Raw genomic sequence first — 27,912 nt, 5'->3', positions numbered from 1 at the left:
CAACATCTGTTTATAGATAGGTAGGTACCCGTACAGACTTTTTCCATTACGTCAAAGGACCGAATTTCAGGTTTTTCGTAGTTCTTTTGTATGTGTCAGTTACACGACAGCTGTTATATACCTGCTCGTAAAAACATTTACAAGCTTTTGTTTAACTTGCTTTGTTATTTTGTATGTATGACCGTCGAACTTGGAGCGTCTTGTATCTTGTATGATATTTTTATCTGTCAATGTTTTTGATGTGAAACATCTATAGCCGCACGTAAAACCGATTTCTGGCGTGGCGACGCTATACGATGGTATATATATACAGTATCTATGCAGTAGTGTGTACGGTGTGGCGACGCGTCGCCATGCGGATCGTAATATTTTATTTTATCATTATGACATATTTAGTTCCTATCACAATATGTTATTTTCTGCATATTACTTTTACAAAATAATGTCGATGTTTCACATCTGCCAGGCGTCCCGTGACGGCTCACAATTTTTTATATGACACATTTCAATTAATCCTTAGAAAAGTAATGACAACAATTATAACAACAATGGTCAACATCCAATAGAACCCTATCCCTATTAGAAAGGTCGAACCCTTAAGTATGAAGGTATTCTTATGTCGTTTTCCTTAAATTCACAAATAACTTATGAAAAATCGGAGTTGCGAGCTGAGTATTTGAACTTGGGAGTCCCGATTGAAAGGCCAAGGGCCATGAGTTTCAAAGACGACAAATTTTCTAGTTGCCTGCGTGCTTGTTAGTTAATTTGTCTCATATTCGTTCTATTTCACATATCTGATTACTTATGAAAAGAGGCAAAATATTAAAACAGATAATGGACGAGCTCAATCAAGCTAAAAAAGAGAATAGATCCAATGTAACAAATGGCCCGATTGACCCGAACCTGATAATACTGACAAATGAATTATTCAATAGCGATTTCGACAAAGAATAAAAAAGTTTGATGACATCGTATAGCATTTATGTGTATGTGTGCGTGAACCCAACTTATGTTAATTCAGAGTTACGATATTTTCCTTTCCCCTACTCGAGTGGCCTTTTTACCTAAATAAAGTTATATTTATACAGTTTTCTGCTCGTTCCTTACTCGGTAATGTCTCGGCGTAACGATTATTGTCTACTCCGTTGCTTAGTGTTTTTTCAGTGGTGTTTCCTCGTGTTTTGACAGGGAGGTTATTTACTTATACTTGTCGAGTAATGCTTGTCTAGAGGTCTTTTATTATTTGGTTTGTACACATGTATTTTATTTGATGCTAAAATATTTGTGTATGTAACGTATAATAAATCTTTAGACAGTTTTACTGTTAAATAAGAGGATCGATCGAAAATGCCTAAACATATCTAAAACATCCGGATCTTTTTATTTTTATAAATCAATAATTACTTTTAAATTTAATACAGTATTTATTATGTATCAACTAAAAATTTAATGTCCTTCAGTTACATGCGTCTTTGGGCTCTAATATTATGAGCGTCAACTCAAGCTGGTGACAGTCGCCGACGGTATGACTACAATGTCCGCCGCTGACTGTTGCAGACTATCGCGAACTATCGACTACTGCCGCCAACTGTCGTTGCCTGTCGTTAGCAACTGCTAACGATAGCCAATGATCGGTGATGGAAGTTAGCGCGGTCTGTCACGCGCATTTACTTACCTTAGTTAAAAGAACATTATAATAATTCTACGGCACTATACTGTTAAAATAGAAACGACAAAATGAGAGGAATTATAAACCTAATTACGCTACTCGTAATTATAGCCGAGAGCAGAGAATGAGAGAACGAGATACTCAAAATAAAATCCACATTTATAATGATTCTCACGTTTTAGAGTTAACAGTTACTGTAGTAACAAACGGTATGGAACCGTAATTGCATTTTCCGTACATTTTCAACGGGATTTCAAAAACGTGCACAATCAAATAAAAACTAGTTACGGCCACGTTACGCTATATGGAGTAGGGATGGCGATCTAAGATCGATTAATCGAAGAATCGATCTTTTGGGTCAGCTAAATGGAATATTTAATCGATCTTTAATAATGGATTGATTCAGTGAATCGATCTATCATCCTAGAAAATCGAAAGTAGATCTTTTCTAATTTGAACGTCTTATAGACTTTTTTTTTTTTTGCTGACGGATACGTAGTTCAATGCTTGTGTGGTCCTGAGGATGTTTTTTTCTCCATGTGGGCCCTTTTTAGCTGAAAAAGATCGAAGATCGATTTTTCAAGAATCGATTCTTTGCGTCTCGTTTCGAATCGATTCAAGAATCGATCTTTTTGGGAAAGAATCGCCATCCCTACTATGGAGATTAAAATAGTCTTATACGGGCCGATTCGTGCCAATATTGCAGACGAAATAATTCGCTCTCACTGTTTAAATATAATTTCCATGAATATGAGAGCGGATCGAGATTGTTCTTCTGGAAATTACGAAGATGCTATCTTCTTTGCATATGTTCATCTAGTGAATAACTAGATAAGCCACGTATACTATTTTAAATATGAATATGAACTTAAATTTCATAATTACATTACAGACTAAACAGATCTCACAACGTTAGAGTAGAAATGTTGAGTTACCTTCGCCAACGTTTCTATACAAAATTTTATCAAGTAATTTATTTCTTGAGGAACTTTATTCAATGATAAGATTAGACTCCTACCGTTACCTATACCTATACCTACCGACAGATGCGTTACTATCACAGAAGACTAATTTAAAAAGTCTCAGATAACTCTCCCTTATACCAGTGACAGCCTAATGGTTAAGAATCTCGGCCTCTCGATCGAGGGGTCCGAGGTTCAAATCCCAGGCACCTCTGATTTTTCAAACTTATGTACGTATTAGAAATTAATTATCACTTGTTAAACGGAGACGGAAACACATCGTGAGGAAACCTGTATACATGAGAGATTTATTAATAAAAATATTTAAGGTATGTGAAGTCTACCAATACGCACTTGGCCAGCGCGGTGCACTATGGCCTAATTCTTCTCATTCTGAGAGGAGACCTGTGCCCAGCAGTGGGACAGTAATGGGTTGATGATGGTGATGATGAAGTCTCCCTTACCACACTACAAACCAGAGCACTACAGTATTTAACAGTACTGTTTAGGAAGAAATAAGTGCTCGGTATTGTCGCCGAACCACAAAGAGTCACACGTCCATGTTTTATCAATGATTACTTCAATGCGTATAAAGCTAGGTTCTAACACTCCGTCTGCTACAGGTGTCTTCGGTCTCCGTGACATCCACCTGTCGGTGCCAGAGGCAGTGGGCGTGGGCGCCAGCGCGACCCTCGGCTGTCGATGGTCCCTCGACACGGGGGAAGCACTCTACACCGTCAAGTGGTACCATGGCGCGCAGGAGTTCTTCCGCTTCGTACCTAAGGAGCTGCCCAATACTAGGGTCTTCTCGCAAACCGGGATCAGTGTTGACGTAAGTTATTTTTTTAAACAAATTTTCGGTCCATATTTAGCTGTGGACCTAAATGATTTTACAAGAATTCTTTATTACTATTGTATTTGTACGTAACTACGAAATACACACTACACTACACAAACCATTAAAATTTCGACGCTTTTATTAATAAGATGATAATTTAGTATTAGACTATAAGATCACGATGCTTTGCTTAGAAAAAACACATTGACATTTTTTAAGTTTGCAGCGAATCAATTTTTTCAATGATTATTTCAAAAGTTGGGTTGTATTAGCGTGATTTGTTGCCACCTAGTTTGCGGATTAATTAAGCTCTTTATGACTTCTAACATTATGAAAGGCTGGAGTTTAATAACAATTAAGAATTTGGGAAAGTTTCATGTCACGAACGTATGCGTAATAACTAACAGTAGTTATAATTTCACAAAATACTGAAATAAGGTGTATAACCATTTATTCAATGCCAACGCAGACTTAAAAAATATTCTCAATGTCCGCACGCAGCGAAAGTTCGAAGTATCGTTTATTTCTTCCCATCACGCCGAGTGGCGTCATTTACACAAAACGACACTTAGAGCGACGATAAACAAAGCCACAACAGTGATTACATATGGGTCAATAGTTTTGCGACATCTTGCTAGTTCGTTAAACCGCCTTGCGAAGTGCGCCACAAAAAATCACTTAAGAAAGTCGTAGCGGCGGCACGTTAAACCTTTAGCCGCTGGCACCCCGCCACAGGCGAGTTGTAACATTGTGCCAAAATAATACATTAAAAACCGTTTTATAGAATAACGAATAGTCGAAGTTTACATCGGGATGGGAACAAGCGTAAGTCAAATGGTCTCGAGTGCGAGTTGAAAATCGGGTCAGACGTCGCTCGCGAGAGCAGTCCCGGGTATGATTTAGTTCGGCGGTTTCTCAAAGTGGACCGACTTTCCGTAAGATGGATCGAAGCTTTTAGCTCAATTTGACTCGCTACCAGCTGCGTACTGAAGTGCATACGGTCGCTTTAAACGCGATTTAATATTCGTTAACTTCCTCAAACAACGGTATCATAACTAAACATGTAGGTAGAGTCCCGTTTGTTCGGTAAAACAACGTCCCAAATAGATGTACAAGAAAAGAGTGAAAATCATTTTTCTAGAGTGAGATTTGAATATCGCCATGATGCATGTTAATGAGGTCGAGCCATGAGGTTGGGAGCACCTTGGTTCCCCATTTTACTTTCATTTCATTTTACTTTAATAATTACAATAACTTTCCATCGGGCCACCTGTTTTGTCGAGTTTTAAAAATGAAAACTGACATTGAAATAAAAGGCTCCGTTTATATCTACAGACTAATGTCTACATGTGTCTAAATCATATTTTTTATGCAATATGATGAGCGCCTGTGTGGTCTTGTTACGGACCTATATAATGATATGATTTTATTTTGCTACAGACCGTGTCTGATACGTACAATGTCTGTAAATATAAATGAACCATAATCTGCGTCAATACGTTAAATCGAGTTGTAAAGCTACACTTTAACACAGGTAATGAAGGAGAATGTATTCACTAATTGCTATCGCTCAAAATTTATGGGTTAAATTTAAGCAAAATTCGCTGAAAATAATAAAATGTGACGTGCATAACAACATTATAAATTTTACGATACCGTATAATTCGATTGCATGCCGTATTTTCATACTTTTATTACGTTTGCCGTGAAATGTGGAACGCTGCTTCGTGACGGTGATTTTTCAAACAGTCGTCACCGCACGATAGCTTTTAATAAAAGTATTTTACTGCAAGTGATACACGGCAACTACTTTTGAATTTAATATTTTATAACTTCGTAGTAGTATATTTATCAAAACGTAGGTGGTAGAACCCTTTGTAATTCGACTCCGGCGGCACCAGTGCCACACCTATTTCTACTTAATAACAGCAATTCGTTACTGTGTTGTTCAGAAAGACCCTCAGTAATAAAGAACAACAAAGGATAACTTAATAGTACAGTTTACTTATAGCAGCATATCTAAGAACCCCAACAATCATTACAAGTAACTGGTAAACAATGAGAATCAATATTTTTGTTTTAACTAATACTACACAGAAGCATAGTGATTATGTGTGCTCCAGCCCTCTCTCACTTATCATTTTATCGCATACTACTAAAACCTATTATGACAAGAGATACTCCCTCCAATCAGTTGCTGTAATGAGGTTTGGTCTTGTTATGCTTTGTCAAGTAATCATACTAGATTTGATTATGAGAGCGTGGGGATATACTTGTAGGTGTTCAAGCAATACAAGTAAAACAATAGTCATATAACATGACATGTCCTCCCATGACATATCCCTTGTTTAACGGCTGATTTGACTCACGATTTGTGGGGAGCAAATCACACACAAAGATCTCCCTTAGTAACTGGTGTTATTAAAGACATAATATATATGTCGGGTGAACGTGTGGGCGAATGTTACTTGCCCGCACCTTGTTCATCGTAATACTTGGGTTTTATTCAGTAGGTACATATAATCATATTGGGACGGTAGATATTTAGTTCGAAACATTCCTATTTCATGGAATTTTTAACTCATTACTGTTCCACTGCTGGACACGGGTCTCCTCCTCTCAGAATGAGAAGGATTAGGCCGTAGTCCACCGCGCTGGCCAAGTGTGAATTGGTACTTCAGACAAATAATATTTTACTCAACGTACTAACCTACTACCTACATAATACTTCAATTTAACTGCACCAGTTAACCAGTTCGATTTCACATATTATCTACGTCATCAAACCACAGGGGGTACTATCTTCAAAACATTATTGATAATTTTTGATATTCCCAGGTGTCAAGGTCAGGTGCCCAGCAAGTGGTGCTGCGTGGTGCGGGGCGCGGTCTCAGCGGCCGGTACCGCTGCGAGGTGTCCGCCGACGCACCCTTCTTCCACACTGTGTACAAGAGCGCATTTATGCGGGTCGTGGGTAAGCCTTTGTTTCCTACTGTTTTATAAGGTCTGGCTCTAGCCACCCTCATCATCATCATCGACCCCTCATTGTCCGATTGCTGGGCTGCTGTAATTGGAGTGGTATCAAGCAAGCTTATATAAAAACCAGCAATTAGTAGGTTTTACTAAAATTATTGATACTTTATGCGAATCATAGAAAAATGATGAGGGAGTAATAGAAATAAGCTTCTTTTATATTGGTTTTTGCTAAAATTGCGATTTGCAAAAAAAAATCAACATAATAGTCGCATAGAAACTCATTGGTAATTTAAATAATATTTTAGTCAACGTACTAACCACATGATACGTAATATTTCGATTTAAGTGCATAATCACTCCGATTACATATACGAGTATTATCCACTGCATCATTTACATGATGTAGATTTCGTCCATACGGGCATATCATGGGTAGTGTGTAGCGGATCTTATTGTACAAGTAGAGTACCTAATGTTTTATGGTTATTATGTGATATTGTTCAAATATTTATTACTATAAAAGGTTTGATTGCTTCAAGTCCTATTAAGCTTTTGCAAATGAAATTGTATTCGCATAAATATTATTTAGGCTGAATTTAGCTCTAAATACTCACCAAAACAAATAACGCATATTCACGTTATATTAACGAAGAAATGTTTTTTATTAATAATGACATACGCGACACCGAATAAGTTAATTTTCGATAATATCATATGACAGCAGAACCTTCATGTCATAGTCAATTTCAAGGATAAATGTTGATGATAAATACCTCTGTGACATCAATACATTTTAAAACAATCCATAGATTAGAATCATAATTGAGGCCCAGAATAGCTAAACATAGATAAATAACAATGATAAACATGCCATAAAATTCCGAAATTAAACGGCCGAATGAAAACTGCTATCATGAAAATAAGCGCGATTTATGCGGAATATTTGATTCAGTCGCTGTCGGCTTATGACGTCGCTAAACGTAATTTAAACTTCTGTTGGCAATATTGTGCTAGACAAACTAAATTTGTTAGCGAGTTAAGGTTCCTATTAGGTTAGCTGCCTGATTACGGCAAAAGGAAATTAAATTTACATCTGGGCTGTCTACATCGATAGTTCCGCTTGATGTTGTTACGTTCGCAAGTTGTTATCAAATTGACGGAGCGGTTTAATTAAGCTGATTGAATTTGGGCCTGAACACCGCCTGACTTACATATAAGGCGTTCTTAGTCCTCAATAATGGTAACACATCTATGATGGGCTTCATGAAGAGCCGTTGTAGTAGTGTGTTATATTGTCAATCTTGTCGATAGTTTCCGTAACGGTTGTTGTGGCCACGTCCGTAAGTTGTTATCAAATTGACGGAGCGGTTTAATTAAACTGATTGAATTTGGGCCTGAACACCGCCTGACTTACATATAAGGCGTTCTTAGTCCTCAATAATGGTAACACATCTATGATGGGCTTCATGAAGAGCCGTTGTAGTATATCGATAGTTTTCGTACGCAATTGTGACGGGCTTCATGTAGAACTGTTGTACTATATCGATGATTTCCGTATAGTTTGATGTGGCTACGTTCGTAAGTTGTTATCAAATTGACGGAGCGGTTTAATTAAACTGATTGAATTTGGGCCTGAATACCGCCTGACTTACATATGAGGCGTTCTCAGTCCTCAAGAATAGCAACACAATTATGATGGGCTTCATAAAGAGCCGTTGTAGTATATCGATAGTTTCCGTACCGTTTGATGTGGCCACGTCCGTAAGTTGTTATCAAATTGACGGAGCGGTTTAATTACACTGATTGAATTTGGGCCTGAACACTCCCTGACTTACACATGAGACAATCTTAGTCTTTACGGATGTCAACGCATTTGTGATGGGCTTGAATAAGAACCATTGTAGTATATCGATAGTTTCCGTACCCTTTAATATGACTACGTCCTGTGGTTTAATTAAAATGACTAAATTTGAGCATGAAAACGGGCTGACTTACGTTATAGGCCACCATCTTAGTCCTAGAGAGTTGAACGCATCTTATAATACGCAACGCAATATCGATGATTATTAATTAATTAAACTGATTGAATTTGAGACTGAACAATAGTACTTAGGACTTATGACTAACTTTGAAGGTGGTAAGACTTTCTATGATTGATTCTTACAACATCACGAAAACCACGCACTACAACAGAACGAATATAGCCATTGCACATTTTAACCAGCATTATTCAGAAAAATATTTTTCGTTTCATCCTTAATTGAATCAGATATTTTAAATATAAACGGAGTTATATAGATAAAACAAATATCAATTTATTATTCAATTGGCATCTGTTGCGTTTTTACCCTTTTCGGAAAAAAATGCTTTTGGAATTTATTTTGTTTTCACTATTTTGTTGCCGAGTAATAATTTTTAAATTGCATTGAAAATTTTAAAATTAGATTAATATTTCAAAACCATTTTCATTCATAACTTATTTTATCCTCTCAAACTTTTCTATTTCTATCTACGAATACAATCTATAAATAAATAAAGCATTCTATTCTACACTCGTAATCACTACATTTATTCACTCTATTCGAGATGTTACGGGAAGGAAAACGTACGAAACACATAAATAAAGTGCAATAAAGCGAGCACGAAATTAAATACAACAACCAATATCTATTAAGTGTATATTCCTTGCCTTATCTAGTTAATGACTGGGTTCGGAACGTACAAACTGAAAGCATAAATAATACAAGCAATCCGAGGGAACCTCCGTGCAATCCTAAATCGTAAATCAGAACTATTGTTCGCCAATAAATGCGGGTATAGAACACTGGGGATGTTTGATTAAGGTTTATCTCGTTAATTTACGGTTATTGTGGAGTAATTCGGATCTGAAGGTGCGTCTGTTTACGTGGCGTATGTCGCGGTAGTAAAGTTTAGGGCTGTATTATTCGAGCGACAGCCCGTACAACCGACTGTCGCCAATGGTTGACGACAGTCGCTATTTACTTGCGGTGACAGTCGGCGCTTGTCTTCAGTCGCAGTCGACGTCGCCAACCGTCAACCACCTGTGGTCAACGGCCAACGAAAAGACACGGTCGTCGCTTTACGAACGCCTGTATTGTTCGCAAAATTTCGCGAATACCGCGACCCGGCACACTCTCTCTTCGCCCCTCACCTACTGTCGCTACCTATCTTTAGCGACTGCTAGGTACATTGTCCCAGTAGTTCTGGAACTAGAATAGGGCTATGGTACCCCCTGCCTGTCGTAAGAGGCAACTACAAGAAGGCTTCCGAGATTGCAGGCGGTAAGAGTGGGAGCTCGAACCGTCCAGTAAGTGACCCCGGGAAGGACGGTGTGGTCGTGTACACAGACTTAGAATTTTTTATCCAACCGTCGTGAACACCACATGGTGTGGGAGGAGCGAAAACTGCTTCCCCAGAGCCCGATCGGGGCAACGCGCTTGGAGGACTCCGGTAGCGTCCGTCGGAGATCCCGGAGTTCTCCAACAAGCGTTAAGGACGGCCACCTTGGCGGGTTAGTGCGGTAAAAATCCCACATAACCCGACGTCAGAAAAAAAAGGTACAGCCGACAATGGTTCTCAGCCCACTCGTATATTAGCTTATTCTCAGTCATATATTACCTCCCTTATGCGACATTCTTTTGGCTTCGGTAGTGTAAACAGGTATGAACATAAAAGTGACATTACATACCGAATGCCTTAATACTCGTATCGCGCGTATGCGCAAAATTAAATTACATTTTTTATTTTCATTGATTACGTCGTCACAGCATAGCTGTGTATAAATTTTAATCTCAGTCTGAAAATCCGGTTATGAAATAAATTTTACGTCCCACACGTTATAAAATGTCTTTCAATATGGACATATTGGCATTGGGTGATGTCTCTATGGGTGAAAAATTTGTGGAATTTTTTTGTTTCAATACTTCACTATATTGTTCCCAAAAGTTATGACTAACGTTTCTCATTCTGAAAGAAGATCCGTATTCAACAATTATCAATCATTATTGATTATTTATTGTATCACAAAAAATGTAATATACTAGAATTGTGTAGCTCGCGAGTGAGTGATATAAAAGATATATATCTTCACCAAAGAGCTAATCACTCATCAACTCCGACGGATTTGAATTATATCTTTATATCCGCATCACATGGTTTAGTTCATAGATTCAAACGATTCCGGATATAAGATCTTCTTCAACTCAACAGTGTTATACTAGCTCGCGAGTGAGCGATGAGTCAAATGAGCGACTGACTGAGAGTGACTAGTGAGCCTGATTCGAGTCAAATGCGTTGATTGAGATATATAACAGTTACGGTTACGTATTAAACACTAAATTAAAATATTTTATTGCTAAGAACATGGAAACCGGGATATACAAATAGCGTTGGCTGTGATAATTCATATATAATTTCTTGCCAGTTTTGTATTAATTATAGGAATCAAAAATGTTGTCAAAACATTTTGATCTGATTCTCTGATATACTGATATAAAATGTCGCGTATCTTTACAGAGCTACTGAGCTAAAGTGAGCTATTGAGCTAAAAGAGTGATATATATCACTGAGTTCAAAAGATATATATCACTCTTTTCACTTTAGTGATACATTTTGCGCAACTCTATAATATACGTACGGCTACAGGAAATGACTCATAAGCGACAATGCCTACACATGAGCAACCGTCGTCGAAGGTTGTTAGCCGTCAACGCAGACTGTCGTCAACTGTCGTTGGCATGGGCTATCGCCCGTGTTGCAGGTCCTTTAGTTGAAAGTGAAGTAAGGTTTTGGCAAAGGGAGATCTTCCGCCGAGCTAGGTGATCATGCCCGGGGAGCGGCCACGCTCCGACAGTCTCAGTTCTGAGCTTGTATATATGTATAATGTTTTAGAAAACTTCGACAGCGTGGTTCAGCAGCGCCATCTCATAACAAGTAGCGGGAAATCGCTTAAATGTGATTATTGTGACCATCTAAAATGCCCAATGAATTTTATGTACGCAATATTGATATTTGATTCCATCAGTAATTACAGCATTCATAGTGAAGTTCACATTATCACGACTTATATGTAGCTATGTAACTTGTAAACGTAATCTGACCCTTTATGTCGTGCAGACAGTTCAACTTCGATTCAATAATATTAAGGCAAGTTGTAGTCAAACACAACGAGTCTGAATTTGATTAAGATAAACAAAACTTAACGAGTACTTTGCACAACAACAATACAATATGTAACTACTTTCTTTTCAATTTACCTACTGTTTGAGTTCGATTCTTACGCCCATCGTTAATAATAAATCGATCCAAAGTTTTGTTTATTAAATATCAAAATTTAACAATTTCTTTCTATTGGAAATTGATAATTTTTAAAAGAAAATTATTGGATTCATTTCAGGAGATAAACAACGTTTTTCGAAGTTATTCTTCTTCTGATGTCATCAACACATACATCCAAGTATAGCATATAGTTTAATCTCCTTCCTGTACGAATGATTGTACTGAGCATTGGACGTCTTAGAGTTAGATAGAATAGTATTAATAGTTAAAAGCGCGTGCTCAAAATGATAGGACTTACCTAATGATAATAGTGAAACTTCAGCATTTAAGTTTGCTAAACTTGAGAGGTTGGTTCAGGAAATCTGTTGGTTCAACCACAAGTTTACCTCGAATCATACATATGTGATGTACATTGTACTGTACAGTCACATTCAGAAGTAGTTGAATAGATGAAGACTTCAAAAATACGTATAACCCAAGTGTTTATACGTTGCTGAACACAACTAGCGCATTAATTAGATGAACGTCATAAGTTTCAAAAGTAATTGAACAGTGACATATCACGTTAATGATGTCAGCTATTTTGTACATATCGGTGTTCAGCTACTTTTGACGCTTTACGATGTTAATCTAATTATGATGCTAGGGGTGTTCAGCTATTTATGAACGCTTGGGTATATAGATATTTGTGAAAGGTTCTATTCATCTACTTTTGAAGCAGACTGTACACGATGATACTATTCCCAAGAAGGTACATGTCATCTTAATAGTATCTTCATACACGTGTATTTCAACACAAATCGGCTTAAGCGGATAATCGGTATGATAATGTATTTCAAAACGATGTCGCACCCATATCGATATCGATATAATAAATATATTATTATATCCATCACTCGTATTTAATCTTAGGCTATCTAATGATTATTATAATACCTTATATTACCTCTGTCTCGGTAAAACACATATTTCGATGGATCTATGAGCTATTAGCGGTCTTCATGTTAAGTGGTTGATTTTCGGCCTCTCAATTCTGATTTTTACAGATTCGTCTCCCAAGAATGTGTCTCTGTTTTTTTAAAGTTACGTTCTTATTGAAATCTCACTTGTTCACGATGATGGCAACTACACGCCGCAGACTTTAAATAAAATCTTAATAGTAAGTAATTTTTAAGAAAGAACATAAAGATAGTGTTCGGGATCTTTTACTGGCGTCCTTACAAATTTTGATAAATGCTTTTAGTCACTTACTAGTTAAAACGGTAACTGACTAGCCTAATTACTACCAAAGCTTACAAGCTTAGAGAATGAAGTTAGATCGGTTCATTCAAAGTTTGCTTTAGATACGAGCTAGTTAGCACAATCAATAAGTTAGCTTTGTGCAAATCCAACCAAAAGAGCAAGAGTTAAACCGTATCCTGATATATTAAGTAGACTAAAATAACTAAATTAAACGGAGCTAGAGAACTCCCTGCTGCCCATTAAGTAGAATTGGCAAAAAGCGACAGAACAGGAATGCAAACACTTAAAACTTTGCTTAGAGTTGAGTTTCGCCTCCAGAGCTGCTAATAGGGTGAATACGGAAAGTCCAGTTACTGTTTGGATACTGGGTTTCGTCATGGGATTAGTCTGCAAAATATTCTTGCTTAATTTTTTCAACAAATTGAAAAAGGATTTAAAATACAATAGATTATATTTTTGTAAGTTTTACTGTATTTCGTTTCTGTAGAAAATAGAGCTGACGTATTAGTATTTAGCATGGGACAATGCTGCGTACGCCAATGTAACACATACTTCTTGCATGGGGCTTAATTCCGCGTACCTGTGTAACACATATTTTTTATAGTATTTATTTTAATTTAACAGTTTTTCCTCAATAAATGTTTGTTAGAATACATCATTTTTACAGTAGGTTTGTAAAATGATTTTTTACTAAGAGATAGTAAGAAAAACAAAGTCGCTCTGTCGGTAATTCCATTCACCATGTTCACAGCCATAGAGGGTGCTGGCAAACAAAGAATTGAGTTTTAGTTTCCACAATTGCTGATGTCTGTTCGACGTTTTAGCCACTGCGAATTTCTGCGCTAGTCCGGATTGGGGATTAACGATGAATATGCAAATAACAGTAGCCATTAGTAATTAACTTTTTTCGCATTTAACAACTATATGCGAATACTAACTATGAAATATATTCGTAGTGATTTAGTTAGTGAATGGTATAATTAATCCCATTGTGAGGTGAAAGTTCAGTTAAGTCCTTTTATTAGAACTACATAAGAACAGATAAATTTCCATTACCTTTTCTACACTTATAATCACTATAATTAATAGCGTTGTACGTACCATGCACACACAAAGTCATAATTTAAGTATCTTACTAGCCGGGAATAGAATTGATATTGATATAGATTGATATGGTCGGGCCATGCATGTCAGCATTTTTAGGGTTTGTACCCAAAGGGTAAAAAATGGAACCCTATTACTAAGACTGCGCTGTCTGTCCCTCTATCACAGGGCTCTATCTCTGGAACCGTAGGTAATAGATAGACACTCGACTTTAGATAGGCTGCATAACAATGGCCGCTATAACAACAAATACTAAAAAGAAAATAAAGTTGAATATTACAGGAGGTCTCCATACAACAAACCGGTATTTTTCGGCATTTTAAATTTAACTGTTAAACCGTACAAGAAAGTTAGTTGAAAATTTTATAATTCGTTTACTGCTATATAACTGCTGTTATAATAAATACAAAAAAAGAACAATGAAACATCTTTTCATATAAATAAGTAAAATATAATGAACAATTGGTGGTACGGAAGCCTCCAAGCGAGTACGACTCGTAATTGTCGAATTATTGTGATCTTGTTGTTTCTGTATTGTATTTGATGAGATTTCTGTCCATGATAACGCTTGAATACACATAGCATAGGAGCGCTGTGGGCAAACAAAGCATTGAGTTTCGCTTCCCCAACCGCCGCTGTCTGTTCAACATTTCAGCCAGTCCAAAATTCTGCGCCAAAATGGATTGAGTATAAAAGATGAATATGCAACGTCGACGCTATCAAACCTAAGCTAAATTTACCTTTTGTTAATTACAGTTTCTACGCAATTTACAACGTTACAACCGAACAGTAATAATCATGTTAATTTCACCGTTTCTAAAGTGAATGTTTTTTTATAATATAGGAGTAGCAGACGAGCACGCAGTCCACCTGATGGTAAGTGGCTACTGCCGCCCATGGACATCTGTAATCAACCCCAGTCATACTAGACATTCCTACCTGAGGTCGGCCATAGATACGCCGCTATCCCTGAGGAATAAGCTGGAACGCCTCGGAAAAGTCTGTCTCCCTTAAAACACCCTTCAAAACGGCACAGCAGCGCCTAACACTGCTGTTATTGGGTAGAAATAGGTGTGGCGGTGGTGCCGCCGGAGTCGAACCACATAGGGCTCTACCTTCCGATGTAAATAAAACACTTCCGAAAGAATTATAACGGAGATGATTTATGTACGTACCTATATTTTTATTGTTTCTGTGTTCTATGATTTCCTTTTGATTGAACGATTCTTTGCCAGCGTAGCGCATACGCTCGCATATACATTTGCTACTGTGGGCAAACAAAGCATGGAGTTTTACTTCCCCAATCGCCGCTGTCTGTTCAACGTTTCAGCCAGTCCAAAATTCTGCGCCAAAATGGATTGAGTATGAAAGATGAATATGCAACGTCGCTGCCGAAACGCGTGCGGCCCTCCGGAGTGATTTATTGCGTTTAGAATTTTTCTCTTGTTTTCGTTTGTTACATTGTTTACAGCTTTGCTCCAGCAGACGGGTCACTTTCACTTAATTGAATTGTAACTTTCCACAATAAATTGTAACGAATGCCCGAGATGGGTCTACTTTGAAAATTAGAGAAATTGTAAGAAACAATGCTTGTTTATTTAGAGTTTTTATATTTAACATTGTTGTTGACCATAGCTACATAAAAGATTACTAATAAAGTACGTAAGGCGTGGTAAGGAGGCATATATTTTCGAGGTATTGTAACTTAGTATTCAGAAGTAGTAGCGCACCTGTGGCGAACAGGTACGAGATTTCAGTATCAGGTGGACTGCATGATCATTTGCTAGTTCTACTGCACCTACAATGTAAAAAGAACATTAACTACAAAAATAGTTTTTAAATATTCAATTTTCAGAAATTTCAATTTTGTTTATACCTAATAGCCTTAACGCATTTTATATGTAACTATCTAACTATACATATATATTCATGTCCTGTTCAGAGCTACCGGATTCAAAGCCGCAAGTACATGCGCAGAAGAGCTGGTACTCCGTCGGGGACATGCTGCGTGCGAACTGCACATCACCACCAGCGGACCCACCTGCTAACCTCACGTGGCTCGTCAATGGATATGAGGTACCATTTCATATTAAAACTAGCTGACCCGGCAAACGTTGTGTTGCCATATAAATAAAAAAATGTTAAGGGTGATCAACCCTTATCACTTAGGTGTATGAAAAATAGGTAGTAGCCGATTCTCAGGCATACTGAATATGCATAAAAAATTGGTGTAAATCGGTAAAGCCGTTTCGGAGGAGTACGGTAACTAACATTGCGCACGAGAATTTTATATAAGATGTACTTCTCATGTATTTTCAACCTTTGGTACAATAGCAATACCGCTATCACGATTTGTATGGTATTAAAATGTATCTACCATGTATCTTTAGTCGCTGGTACAATAATAATAACGATGTCGCCCGTTCTTTATAATAATAATAATAATTTTCTTTAATTAATTGCGTACCGAAGACCATTATTTGACAATTCTAGTAGATAGAAATTGTCCGATCTTTGGCAGGCAAACAATTACAGAAACTGATTATTATTATTAAGAACAGGCATAGGTATAATAATACGCTTACATTGCTCACAGTCCTACACTAAAATTTTTCCTGCATCCTGGGTGACATGGATATACACAGAGACGATTACACAAACACCCAGAACCAGGACAGAAATATAATTTTATCATTTACATGTCTCGCCGAGAATCGAACCCGGAACTAAACCGGTGGTGGCTAGTCCTCCACACCGATCGTCTAATAATAACCACTACTGCTACTAGGGGAATAAAGAATAAGAGGGTTAAGCTATAATCTCGCTCCCTGGCAAAGGGCGGATTAATGGACTTTACATATCTTGGATAACATGAAGACCTCTCAGACAAGTGGGTTTTTTCTCACGATGTTTTCTTTTACCTTTAAAATAAGTGATTATCACTTACTTATTTGCAAGGTTCACGCGTTATCACTTACTTGTTTATAATATGAACATAACTTAGAGGTCCGCATATAGATACTAGGAAAGATGACTACGTCTATGTCGCAATGGTCACGTAAGCGGTTTGTTCCAAGTTCGATTCCCGGCCAAGTAAAAAGACACAAAATATAAATGATAAATTTACATTTTCAATATGAGTTTAGCTACGTACTTATTCTTTTTTTTTTAAGTGTGATCTTTGTATGTGTTTATTGTACCCAGGACAATAGGAATTGTATTATGGATATAATATACCCAATCCTGTCAATGTATTATTACCAGTAATTACTACAATTACTATTGTTAATTAATTAATGTAGTTGACAATTTATCAATTCGAATGTAAAATTTAACTCTTACATATTTTCTGATAATAAATAATCATACACAGGTGAAAGGCCTCGACATCCCATTAACAGACACGTACCCTGTAAGAAAACCTGTGATAAGCGACGCTTCGCTCGAAGACGCGAATAGAATAATATTTAGTCCGTGGGATGCAATCTCCAGCTTCGAGGAGGCGGTGACAGACAATGTAATAGACATTCCGGGCAATATCGACGTGTTGGTGCCGGATGTTCGAAGGAAAAACAACGAGGAGAGCACGACGTTCGTGCCGAGACTGGAGCAGCCAACGAGCAAATTGAACATTAGTGCGGAGGAAGAGAAATCAAATAAATCATCCTCCTTCAGCCAACTCGTTATACGAGTTCAGTCGTCACATTTCCGTAAGGTTAGTTATTATTGTGGATGTTCTTAATGAGCCGTGTCACCAAGTCGTGGGTCTTTAACAGTAACTTCAACTGTACCTGTTTAATTTCTGATAGAATATTTTTTCTAGTTATAAGATATTTGCTTTATGAGATTTATTTTTATTGTTATAGGAAGCAAAAGTAGATAAAACACTACAAGGTCCGTCTGAGATTGCCGCAACACTTACCTGTAATATAGTCAAAATGTTGTTTGATGGGCGAAGAATGGCAAAAATAGCAAGGCGTTCCAATTTAGTTCTTATAGGTTAGGTAGAAATGTCATGATCTTTTACTATCAAATGGACAAGATGGTCGCTTAGTATTTCAAAATTATCTACAAGTTGAGATTAATGCAAAGTTCCACCTTAACACAGCAAAATGGTAATATTTTTTTATTTTATTTTTTTTTATAATATAGGAGTAGCAGACGAGCATGCAGTCCACTTGATGGTAAGTGGCTACTGCCGCCCATGGACATCTGTAATCAACTCCAGATAGAATTAGATATTTCTACCTGAGGTGGGCCACAGATGCGTCACTGAGGACTAAGCTGGAACGTCTGGGAAAAGTATGTCTCCCTTACCACACCCTTTAAAACGGAACACAGCAGCGCCTAACACTGCTGTTATTAGGCAGAAATAGGTGTGGCGGTGGTGCCGCCGGAGTCGAACCACAAAGGGCTCTACGACCTTCAATACACATTGTAACATACACATTGAAACAATACACATTAAAATAAAATATTTATAATACAAGTTAAGCTTTATGAACGATAAAGTAATTATGTTAAAGGTATTATATATCTACTAGTTGTTGGAGACATGAAACCATTTATGATGAAACAATAGACTTGCTCGTAGAGACCCAATTTATAGTTCACACTTGTTCTACAAAGCTCCGATATAATAACACTTCTCAACTTATTAGCTCCTAGAACATACCACAAACTGCGAAGCTATTATAACCTCCAATTATGTGAAGATCGGCACAGCTTTGTCCTGCTATTGTCCATTCGATAAAAGGTCTGAATTTCCGAATTCAATAGGATTTGTTAAGCCGACAAACGTCCCTATTACTGTGTTAGGGAATCAGTGTTATAAATTCATTTACGAGTTGTGTTTAATCTGTTACTGTCCCACTGCTGGGCACGATCTCATCACAAAATAAGAACGATTAAGGTCATAGTTCAACGCGGCAGCCAATGTATGAATTGGTAGACTTTCCATACCTTCAAGTATTTTTAAAGAACTCTCAGGTGTGTAGGTTTCCTCTCGATGATTTCTGAACCATTATAATAAGTGATAATTAGGTAACACGCACATACATTTAAACTAAATTTACTGGTATTTCTCTAAATTAACTGATTTTGTTGAAGATCTAATTAGAAACAGCGTGAATTAGAGCCGTGCCTATCACACGCTTCTAATTTCCGAAACGCTTGACCTAGAAAGCGCTCATTATGTGTGTAGATTCACAAGGTTTAAGTAGAATTGTCGGTGCCTAGACGTAATACTTCGTCTATTTATACGACGTATAAAAAGGGTAAAATGAAACAGATTTTTTTTCTCTTTTTTTTGTAAACAAACATTTCTACACTCACAGCCCCACACTAGGATTCCTGTGTCGTGGGTGCCATGGACACACACATAAACAAATACACAAACACCCAGACCCAGAAACAGAAATCTAAATTCATCATTTAGATATCTGTCTGGCCGGGGATCGAACCCGGGACCCTTTGCGCGTCAGACCGGTATGGTGGCTGCTCCGCCACGCGGGTCGTCAAGTTTGTCTATAGATTATCGTTTTTTTTTTTACTATCTTTAGTTAATACTAAACGCTAATAATTTGCGCTGGTCTTCAATAATCAATCTATCCTATGTTTAACGTACCATAGATCGACATTTAACAATTTGTGAATACTAGATGTTCTCAAATATCGAACAAAATATGGGTAGAATGAATATTAGTAACGGATAATTCAGGAATTCAAATTCGACCAGACCAGAGAGAAAGCTGCGTCGTGTTTCTAATCTTATTATAGCATGCAATAGCTTTCTCTTCGTAAAATAGAATTTTAAAGTTAGACTCACCAGTATCAAAGATTTTTGTTTTGTCATCAATATTGTTTTCAAATTGGAAAATAGCTTCAGTATTTTCCTGCTGCGTTAGTTTGATCTTTCTTGATCGGAGTTTTGATGGTGTTAGGTTTGGCAAGACAGTAAATATGAAGTGTAAATTTACCTTCAAAGTAGATTTTTTTTAATTTGGTTCTAATCCTATCTTATACAGGTTTGAGGACAAATGTTCAAGAAATGCAGTGAACACGATATAACGGGTTGACTGCATTCGTATTTGCTAGTCCAATGGGATAAAATAATCAAAATTTATTTATTTTATACTGGCATCGATACTTATCTGTTTTTGTATCGATGTCAACCCATTATTGTCCCAATGCTGGGAACAGGTCTTTCCTCTAAATGAGAGGGCTTAGGTATGGTCTAAGTCCATCGAGTCAAGTGGTCAAGCGTGAATTGATTAATTAATTTCTTTCTTTCTAACATGATAACAGTTAATTAATTTCTAACATGCACATTGCACATAAGTCTACAAAATCCTTGATTGAAACCATGGGGAGATTAAAAGCCGAGTTTATTCCACTAGGCTATCCATTCTAGCTTTTTAGCATAGTTGGTAACTAATATGCGCTTAAAAACGTCCAAATTAAAAAATAGCGCACTAGTTTTTCGCAATATGCGAAATTTTTAGGAAAAGAGTTCAAACATGAATAACCCTCTTCTATGATAGAATTATGCACAAAAATATAATTTTAATGTCATCTTTTAACTTTAAAATATCAAGTGTCTTAGAGTCTTGAGCTGATACAAATCATTTTGATAGAAGTTGGGTAATATTAATCGAATACTATAAATATCATTTTGATCCACATTAAGCTGTTTGTAACGTTAATGTACCTACAGCTATTTATATGAAGTTTTGACCTTACATAAAACATAATTATGTTATCAAGTTGACTTACAACATTACATTCCTCAACATATACATACGAGATTCATATCTAGATACATTTCTCGGATATTTTTTCGTGTTTTATCCAATATTTTCCTGATAAAATCCTTTGAAACCCAGGGTCGTCTGAACGTGACGTGCGTGGCGCGGATACTGTCGGTGTGGGCCGACAGCGGGGAGCTGTTGCTGGATGAGGAGCGACCGCAGATCGCCCCTGTCATGGGCAGCCGTGACTCCAATTCAGGTATTATCCATAATTCCACAAAAAGTATGCAGTTGTGGTTTGAGTGGAACTCACGAAATTTATGCATATTTTTTGTTGCGTTAAACTTGTGAAAATATGTTATCCAGATTCTTTGTTAATTAATGGGTACTGACCTATAATCAATACGGTCAATACTTACAAATTTTAGCCTTTTTAGAGATCGGTTTAAAATTAATCGAGTTTACCTTTGATATTACAAAATTACGTACAAATTACAAATTTAGTGGCATTTGCTTGAATGATGAACCTATAGTCGTCACAATCTAATAGGCCCATTTTGACACATGCCATCCTAATGTCATAAAATTTTTGAACTAACTTTGTATGAACGCATACCACGTAATTGGAAAGTCAAATACTTATAGACATACAATTACGAAATAATTTATTAAGGTAAAGTCACCTATTTCCGCGGTATTTTCACCAAAACTAGGAAGAGCGTCAGATATTAAGTATTTGCTACGGCTTAATAAGGAAGTAGATAATTTTATCAGAAGCTTTATTATCTGTACTCTTGAAATAGACTCGACATTTTACGATTAGATATTGATTTAAATGTGTATTTTAAATCAATATGAACCAAGTCAGAAAAACCTAATTCCGATGTAAAAATCCTTATTCCGATGTATTTGGTTCCTAATTCCGAGTATACAAAATAAGGGAGTGAAAGAGATAGAAGGACTGCTACAGGGTGTATAAAAATAAATGTTATTTATTGAATTTAGTTTCAATTTTGATTTAACTTTTTTTTATAAGTTAAAGAGTAGCTTTATCAAAAGTGTTCTTAGCGATGATTAAAGGGAAGTTGCCGAAATAAAACTTTTTTATAGTATAGTTTCTTGATTGGTTAATTTTACTAATGTATATCATGTATTTGTTTTAAAACTGCAGTCAATTCGTGTATCTGCAATACAATTTTTGACATTCTTCTTCGTGTACTTTACTAAGGTTTATTATCGTACACCATAAATAATAATAATATGGAATACCGTCATGAGGTTTATATAATTATTTAATTTTGAATTATTTAATCAAATGAAAACGTCGTAAAATGTTCTAGTTCCTATTTAAATATCCATTAAAATCGTATAACAATATTAATTCTTCATTAATTAGAATAAAGCGAATTACTGATACAAACAATAGAAATGTTCTTAAGAACTGATGAAATCTTTAAACACCCTCTATAGTATTTTGCGGTTATGCCGCGGATTAATGTGCCCATATAACCAAATTCCGACTTATATACATCGGAATAGCGTTTCGTAACTAAAAATCACGTTTCCAAATTCCGATTATTAAATAATAAAAGACTTTTACACAATTTTGAGACAGAAAGATGCTTTATTAAAATATGTACATAATAATATACAATACTTGTTCAATATTACATCCATATCTAGATGAACTTCATTTTTTTTCCTTAGTTGTCCCATAGAAGAAATTAGGAAAGTACTTAGATAGGTCATCTTTGATATTATATAATTAGGTAATGCAGTACAATGCAGTACAACGGAAAATGATTTCGATATTAATTGAGTATTCAATTTGTCAAATTCGAAGCAAGACGTGCTTATTCATAAAAACAACTACAAAAATTGAAATTAAAAACAAGTCTATGAAATTGCTATTCCGTGGTATACCTCGGTTTAAGGGACAGCCCAAAATATTTGGCACCTAATGCCGCTGTATTTTTAAACTTATTTTTACTCTTACCTGTTAAGAAATAAGCACAATATTTAAATGTTATCGATTCCATATATAATCAATATAATGTTTTCATCGAAACACTATCACACACATGCAAATTTATTGAAAAAATCACTATTTGAGAAATCGTGACATTCACGTGTAAAAGGCCCAAAATGTATGAATCATACGTTTGATGGAGGCACTAATGCAAAACTATGCGATTATTTAAAAAACCATACACATAATACTATTACGATAGCCATATGACAGTAGAGTGATAAATTATCTATTAAATAACATACCTTTTATTAAAAATGAGTTGGTAAATAGTTTATAAAAGCCGTTTTTGTAAATACCACGGATTATGGTGCCAATTTCAGAACCCCTCGGCATTAGGTGACTTTACCTTAACAAGAATAATAAGTAAAATTTATAAATTGTATTACACATTTTATTTCAATTAAAATGTGTCCAGAAACCCATTTATCCTACATCAAAAAGTATCATAGGGCGTCGTTGCAATGTTATATCAGTCAGCAGTTTATGACAATTTACGGCTACAGCTTGCAGCTTCAAACCATTCGGAAGAAACCATAATCGATTAACTTTCAAATAATCAAAACTTAGAATTACCAATAATTATTTTTTTATCGCTTTTTATCATAACAACAATAAAATAATCGAGACTTTGTTCCTTAGTGATTGTTAAAATGAAAAAAATAAATACAGGTTACGATAACACGGACATGCTTTATTTAATCTTCTGAAAATGATTATTTTTTTAAATTACGAAATAATTTATTTTCTTTTCTTTTTTTTATTAAATCTTAAGATGATTTAGAAAAATACTAAACAAATATTCTGTTTACTAAATATTAAGTAATATATACATAACGATATGGATTTGTAATCGATTTGTAGTAAAAATCGGTTTCTTTGGTTATCGATTTGTGTGGCACATGCTTAGTGCCGTAGCGATGGCATGTGTCAAAATGGGCCTATTAAATTGTGACGACTATAATGAGCCTTAAAAGTCAGAAACTGCCTTAAAAGTTTATCGATATTTTCAAAAGCATGCGACCTACTCCTTTGGTATAGTTATTGGTAAATGGAACAAACGAAATCCGTCTTACTCGATTAATCAATTAATATATTAACATCAATAAGTTAAACACTCAAACCTACTCCACCAGACATGCTAGTTTTACCATCAGTGATTGACGTTTTAGCTGCTTTTTGGAAGCTAGATCTAAACGCTACCCCTTGCCCGTTTGAGCGTCAGTTGCCGTTATTTTTGGACGTTCGATGCAGCAACTAAACGCGAAAGACGCAATGCAGCATCAATACAATCGCCAAAAACGATTTTTGACACTACTAAACTCAGCACGTCATCAAATCGTGGTGCAGCATCGATGCTATTATCGAAACGCAAATCGCCCATGATAAATGTAACACGTATGCGAGGGCCATAATTAAGGAAAGTCGTCTTTTTAACTTTGATCAATATAACGTTAAGCGAACATGACAAGAGACAAGATTTTTATAAACATGTCTTTATAAACTTTACGTTAGATACAGCTTGACATTTTTACATTTTTAATTTCCTGTTCCAGGATGTCGGCGCGTGACATCGTATCTCGGAGGAGGAACCCTGTTCACTTGTATATTGTTTAAACTATGGTAAGGACGGAAAAACACGTAATCTACATGTTGAGACATTTATTTAAGGACTCATTCGTATCGTAGTGAATATTCTTGATATTAATTTGGAAATATAATTGTTGAAATCTCTTTTTTATAAGTCTAAAATTCCTTATGCCGTGTCTGTAAGGTTGGCATTTGCTGCAAACTCCAAACCTTGACGGTGGTCGAACCCTTTGTGGTTTGACTTCGACGGCACTACCGCCACACCTATTTCTACCTTATAACAGTAGTGTTAGGCGCTGCTGTGTTCCGTTTTGAAGGGTGTGGTAAGGGAGACAGAATTTTCCGAGGCGTTCCAGCTTAGTCCTCAGGGGTAGCGGTGCATATGTGGCCGACCTCAGGTAGGAACATCTAATCCTATCTGGGGTTGATTACACATGTCCATGGGCGGCAGTAGCCGCTTACCATCAGGTGGACTACATGATCGTCTGCTACTCCTATATTATAAAAAAAAACCTCTACAAACGTTTGGCTTGAATTAAAGATATGCTACAGGCTTGCAAACCTACACACATCAAGTCAAACACACACATTTGAATTTGTGACAGTTTGGCAAGCGTACGAACGCGGCATTACATTATACCTATCCAAGATCGAAATTCACCTATTAGAAATTGTCAAATCTCTATCAAGGATTGAAAAATTTTGAAAAAAATGTCATGGTTAAGAGCGTTGATGTATTCTATAATCATTTAAAGAACATGTCTACAATTACAATGACATTTCTATCATTAATCATTATTATTATAAAGTAATGAAATAAATTAGTAAGTTACATACTTTTTTTTGTTACAGGTCGATCCGATGATGGTTGGAGGCGAATTTGTTATAAAATTGTTATTTTCCTAACTCAAATCAGTGTTAGAGTAACTAAGTGTTACGTCCACATTTATAGTCGAGTAATATACATATAACCTTCTAAAATGTCCATAAACAGGATTCTATTCACGTATTAATTATAGAATTCAATAAAATGCAATTATTTTCAACCAAACGTTTATACTCTACTATATATGTGGCCGTTGTGTTCGGTTTATAAGAATAGGGTTACAAGTTAGAATAAGTGTAAAGAACTGTGGAATGAACTTTCTGATAAGGTATCCAGGAGCTCATACTATTCAAAGCCCAAGTTGCATTGGCGACTCCCTGATTTTGCAAATGTTCATAAGCAATGGTGGCATTCCATCACGTTTTCCGTCTGCTTTATTTGCATTAACTATAAAAAACTAGCAAGCACACAAGCCAACAGAAATATCTTAGGGCCTTTAAATGTCACGCAGGCATAAATGTCATGCAGATACAAATCTGCATGTGGATCTCTCATATCTCTGGTATTATAAGTTTCAAAGATACTTTTCCTGTTATGAGTGTCACACGCACTGGGGTCATAAAGAGATTATAGCGAGTTGAATCATGCGTTTGTGCGTAAAAGTAATAGACACTTAATGTAAACATAACTGATTTTAGTTTATTAGTTTTATGTTAGTAAGTGAGTAAGGCAGCAAGCCAGTGACTTAGAACAGTATACAAGCTATGTACGTATAAATGCGAAGATACGTAATACGTATAACTTGTTTTAGTGAAGAATATTATAAAAATATGTTTTTTTTACGTTTCTCGCTGTTACGGTATAGAAAACGAGCGAAAGATAAATATACTTGCTGCCAATTTTAATTGTAACGTTTATTAAATAACATATCGAAAGATACATACAATTCCTTCACTATCCTCACTTGAACTAGCCTCTTGTAAACCGAACATAAAACATAAGTAAAGAAATTGAACAGTGCAGGTAAAGAAATTTTATCGGCGAAGTGATTTATAGTAGTAAATTTTATACCTGTATATAAATAGTTTTAACTATAGACCTTCGACAAGAATAGTGACGTTTTGCTTCACAAATTCTACAAGTATGTACGTAACTGTTACTATAAATGAAAAACGTAAAATAAAGATAATTTCTATTTGTATTAAGCGTTTATTATTGCGACACAATTATCCTATTCGCTGTGGAAGTATGTTTGCAAATTAGGTTCCAGATTCGATTCCCGACTAGGCTAACAAGATAATTTACATTTTTAATTGGAATCTTGGAATTTATCTTTATGATGTTTAACGATTAACCATCATCAAATCAACTGGTGGAAGGTGGTAGAACCTTTTATGGTTCGACTCCGACGGCACCACCGCCACACCTATTTCTACCTAATAACAGCAGTGTTAGGCGCTGCTGTGTTCCGGTTTGAAGGGTGTGGTAAGGGAGACATACTTTTCCGAGGCGTTCCAGCTTAGTCCTCAGGTGTAGCGGCGCATCTGTGGCCGACCTCAGGTAGGAATATCTAATCCTATCTGGGGCTGTTTACAGATGTCCATGGGCGGCAGTAGCCACTTACCATCAGGTGGACTGCATGCTCGTCTGCTCCCCTTATATTATAAAAAAAAAAAAAAAAAACTAACACTGATAATGCTCTGTTATGATGACGATGTTCTGTAATGTTGTGAATAGCAAAGCACGTTTTGGTGGTGGTAGTGGTATATAAGCATATTTTATTTCTGTATGCACATATATCCTATGTAGCAGGGAGGATGATGCAGACTGCACGGTATAAAATATATACCATCATCATTCATACATATTGGTAGCGGATTGTTGCGAAGCAGTTTTATCTTAACTTTAAAACAGAGATTTTCGCAAAGTAATGCTTGATACTATTAAAAGCTAACCTTTATAACGGCAGATATGAATAATAAAAAATATAAATCTCAGTTTTAAGTTTGTAAGTGTGATATGTATGCAAAATCCAGTAACAAGTTTTTAAATGTGTACCGAAAACCCTTGTTTAAATAAGTTGAGAGCATTAAATGCCGGACCCGATTCCCTCGCCTTACCCTTACCTCTACCTTTTAGTAATGGAGATGTACGGTATGTTTTCACGAGCACGTCGTTCTCAGAACACCAATACTGTTATCCTTTCTCTTTTACGATACACATACGAGGCGTGTACAAAGGTAAAATCTACGTGACCGCGTAAGAGCTCATCCTTAAAAGAATTTGAAGAAAAACTAAGAAAATTTGATGAATAAACCTAACACCTGTAGAATTATAATGGCATAAGTGAAAAAAACTGTTTTATATACAGTAAGTTTCAATAGTAAATTAACATATTAAAATTAAGGTATTTTTGAAATCTTAATATGTTCATCTACTTTTCGTGCTGACTGTACAATAATACTGTAAATATATAATAAAGTATCCAACGCATTTGTTTCTATTGATTTTGATATAATTACAAAACATTCCGCTGAATCTAAATAAAAACTTCTCTACACAAATGTATTATATAAATCAACTTATACATATTATAAGAGCTAACTTAACAAACTTTTAATTATCTAAA

At 36.0% G+C, this 27,912-nt stretch overlaps 1 protein-coding gene across 1 annotated transcript in view; it reads left to right on the top strand.

Moving 5' to 3' along the window:
• The window catches only part of LOC140751012 (uncharacterized), a 59,522-nt gene extending 34,047 nt beyond the window's left edge, over positions 1–25,475 (top strand). Inside the window, exons 3-9 of the mRNA XM_073084806.1 lie at positions 3,255–3,463; positions 6,308–6,443; positions 16,032–16,165; positions 17,463–17,804; positions 20,974–21,097; positions 24,424–24,490; positions 25,310–25,475. Coding sequence (XP_072940907.1) covers positions 3,255–3,463; positions 6,308–6,443; positions 16,032–16,165; positions 17,463–17,804; positions 20,974–21,097; positions 24,424–24,490; positions 25,310–25,322 — 1,025 coding nt within the window. The 3' untranslated portion in view covers positions 25,323–25,475. The remainder of the gene's footprint in view (positions 1–3,254; positions 3,464–6,307; positions 6,444–16,031; positions 16,166–17,462; positions 17,805–20,973; positions 21,098–24,423; positions 24,491–25,309) is intronic.
• The last annotated feature ends 2,437 nt before the right edge of the window (positions 25,476–27,912 follow it).

The sequence above is a fragment of the Epargyreus clarus genome, unplaced genomic scaffold (assembly GCF_041222505.1).
Source record: "Epargyreus clarus isolate Ecla_fem2 unplaced genomic scaffold, WU_Ecla_fem_2.2 ptg000021l, whole genome shotgun sequence".
Taxonomy (NCBI): domain Eukaryota; kingdom Metazoa; phylum Arthropoda; class Insecta; order Lepidoptera; family Hesperiidae; genus Epargyreus; species Epargyreus clarus.
Note: the sequence above shows the minus strand (reverse complement) of the source record. Positions and strands in the feature narration are given on the sequence as shown.